General features: G+C 32.9%; 1 protein-coding gene across 1 annotated transcript in view; it reads right to left on the bottom strand.

The window, feature by feature from the left end:
- The window catches only part of LOC111704787 (TGF-beta receptor type-1), an 18,678-nt gene that overhangs the window by 8,540 nt on the left and 7,236 nt on the right, over positions 1–2,902 (bottom strand). The window contains exons 8-10 of the mRNA XM_023477132.1: positions 2,577–2,667; positions 1,474–1,542; positions 188–267 (exon numbers count right to left, since the gene is read on the bottom strand). Coding sequence (XP_023332900.1) covers positions 188–267; positions 1,474–1,542; positions 2,577–2,667 — 240 coding nt within the window. The remainder of the gene's footprint in view (positions 1–187; positions 268–1,473; positions 1,543–2,576; positions 2,668–2,902) is intronic.

Here is a 2,902-nt window from a genome sequence, read left to right on the forward strand (position 1 = left end):
CCCCCCCCCCATGTTAGGAAAGTTTTTTTTAGAGTTTTAATCACTTTTTGGGACAAATAAACGATTTTCAAGTGTAAACATTTTTTCCTAGAGCATCAAAAATAACCCCTCCACCCTCTCAAGATAAATCAGTTATCAATCATAGTTCTAGTTCCCGCCATTTTGTAAGATCCGCCATTTAATTTACCTTTTTGTTAGGAAATCAAAGAGTGAGCCAAGCTCCATATACTGAGTAACAAGCCACAGTTGAGTCCAGGTACCATTATCCTTAACATTTTATCTATATAATGCAAGACATTGCTCATCTATATGTATACAGGTGTAATCTCTGTTTGTCTGTTTGTTTTGTTTGTCCGATTATAATTCAGAAACCACTGGACCGATTTCCCTTAAATTTTGATGGGGGAAATCGGGAGACCCACAGGAATGTTAACATTATGTTTAGTATAATTCTTTTTCAATTGAATGTTTAAAAACTGAAATATATATGTATACATTATATATGCTTATAAAATATATTATATCATTATAGGTTAGCTGGCAAAACGGCTCGACCAAAACAGCTGAAATATGTTAAGGAAACCATAAGCTAAAAAAAATAATTTTTCTTCTTCAAATTCCAATTTTTTTTTTTGAAAGTGTTTTTAAAATTCCACGGGCAACGCCGGGCACAACTAGTAACGTTATTATTTTTCTTAATCGTATCCATGGGCAACACGGTCCGCTGCCTTAGAATGAAGACTTTCTATTTCTGGAAACTCTGTTTAATAATAAAGGTGGGCCGAAACTTTATAAAAAATATTTTTTCTCAAACAAATTTCTCCATCATCTTGGAAATATTAAGCAAAGAAGTATATGCTGTATTGGGAGTCTGAGACAAATTATGAAAATAAGAAGAAAAAAATGGATTTTGAGGTAATAATGAGTACTAAAACTGAAAAATTAAGCTTTGAAAAATAAATTAAAATGTTTATAAAATCTGGACCCAGATCCATACATTGCTTTTAGCTCGCCGTATCCATATCTGAATTTTTTTGTGAATCTGAATCCAGGATTCAGGATTAGTCAATCAGAACAAAATCATGAATCAAAAATATCAAAACTTTCTAGCATTCGTCATTTAACTCCAAAAATAATGAAAAAATATTAAAAAATATTGGCAATCAGTTTTAAATAAATTTGATTGATAAAATGTAATTTTTAGGCTTGTGTCTCAATGGAATCAAGGCCAAAAGTTAATTCGGGCTCTGAATCTGCACTTTACTATAACCATGCACATTGCACCCCCTTTCTCCATGTCTTCTTTTATCATGAGGGGTATATATTTCTGAAAATTATTCACACCCACTCTTGCAATGAAATATGAACTTTTGGTAATAAGTATAAAACAGAGTAGAACTACTTTACAATTAATGTTCTTTATCATCCTCCTCCCCCGATTTTTCTTTCAAGTATATATCTGTGTAAATCTACCTTATTATCAGCTGCAATGAATCCTAGTATATTATCATGACGTAACATACTCGTCTGATAGATCTCAACCTAAAATTCATTTATGTATATTGTTTACATAATTATTAAATCATGTGAAATTAGACATCAATAGTCTGTCGTATGGATTTTGAAAATTGTATTGGCGAAGAATATCTTCTGGAATGTATTTGCAGCTGAAATATTCTAATCATTGACACCATGTCCTTGGAATATTCAGTGGATTGAAACACTCATTGACTCAAGAAAACTAATCTTCATTTTTATATCTTTCTACTGTTATGTTAGATTTTATGTGTTTCTACAAGTTTAAGTAATTAGAGAATTTTTTTAATTAGAAAATTCCCATTTATTTTCTCTCGCTATTTAGATAACCTGATTGAACAATAACCTCTGGGGGGATCAGAGGAGTTATATTTAGATAACTTGATTAAACAATAACCTCTGGAGGGATTAGAGGGGTTATATTTAGATAACTTGATTAAACAATAACCTCTGGGGGGATCAGAGGAGTTATATTTAGATAACTTGATTGAACATTAACCTCTGAAGGATCAGAGGAGTTATATCAATATCTTGATAGTCCACACTTGATTTTAGTAATGTGTTTGATATTAGCGTATTTTGGTTAATATATTGAATGTGGATCAAAGTGTTGCGTTCCAGATGCGGATCCTTAAAGGGAGTGTTTGCGAAAAATGATATCGGATTAAATTTAATGATCAATAGAAATTTTATTTTAATCCGATGCGCATATAAGGAGAAAAGGGTTAAAAACGTCTCATACCGAAGGGCCCTTAAACAATTCACAGAATTGCATTAATTCACTCAGATCGAGATAATTTCAAATGAATTTAAAATACTGAATTCATTTCGATATCAGCCTTTACCCCTTTCATTTTTCTCGAACACACCCTTTAACACTAGTCTTACTATTCATAGTGAGAACCAGAAAACTGTGGAATAGGAAGACGACATTTTAGCATTGATTAAGTATATTTGATGGTGTTACAACACAAATAATTTTACTTGTGACTTATTAAATCATTTATTCATTTTTCTGGTTTTCACTGAATGAGGATTACCTCTCTAAACCAGCTGAGTTCTTCTACACTGGAGAATATTTTTACAGCAACATTTTCCCCTCTCCATTCTCCTCTTTGTACCTCACCAAACCTAGAAAATACAGAGTGGTATATGCAGGGTTCCCCTCTCCATTCTCCTCTTTGTACCTCACCAAACCTAGAAAATACAGAGTGGTATATGCAGGGTTCCCCTCTCCATTCTCCTCTTTGTACCTCACCAAACCTAGAAAATACAGAGTGGTATATGCAGGGTTCCCCTCTCCATTCTCCTCTTTGTACCTCACCAAACCTAGAAAATACAGAGTGGTATATGCAGGGTTCCCCTC

Source organism: Eurytemora carolleeae, unplaced genomic scaffold (assembly GCF_000591075.1).
Source record: "Eurytemora carolleeae unplaced genomic scaffold, Eaff_2.0 scaffold621, whole genome shotgun sequence".
NCBI classification, from domain to species: domain Eukaryota; kingdom Metazoa; phylum Arthropoda; class Copepoda; order Calanoida; family Temoridae; genus Eurytemora; species Eurytemora carolleeae.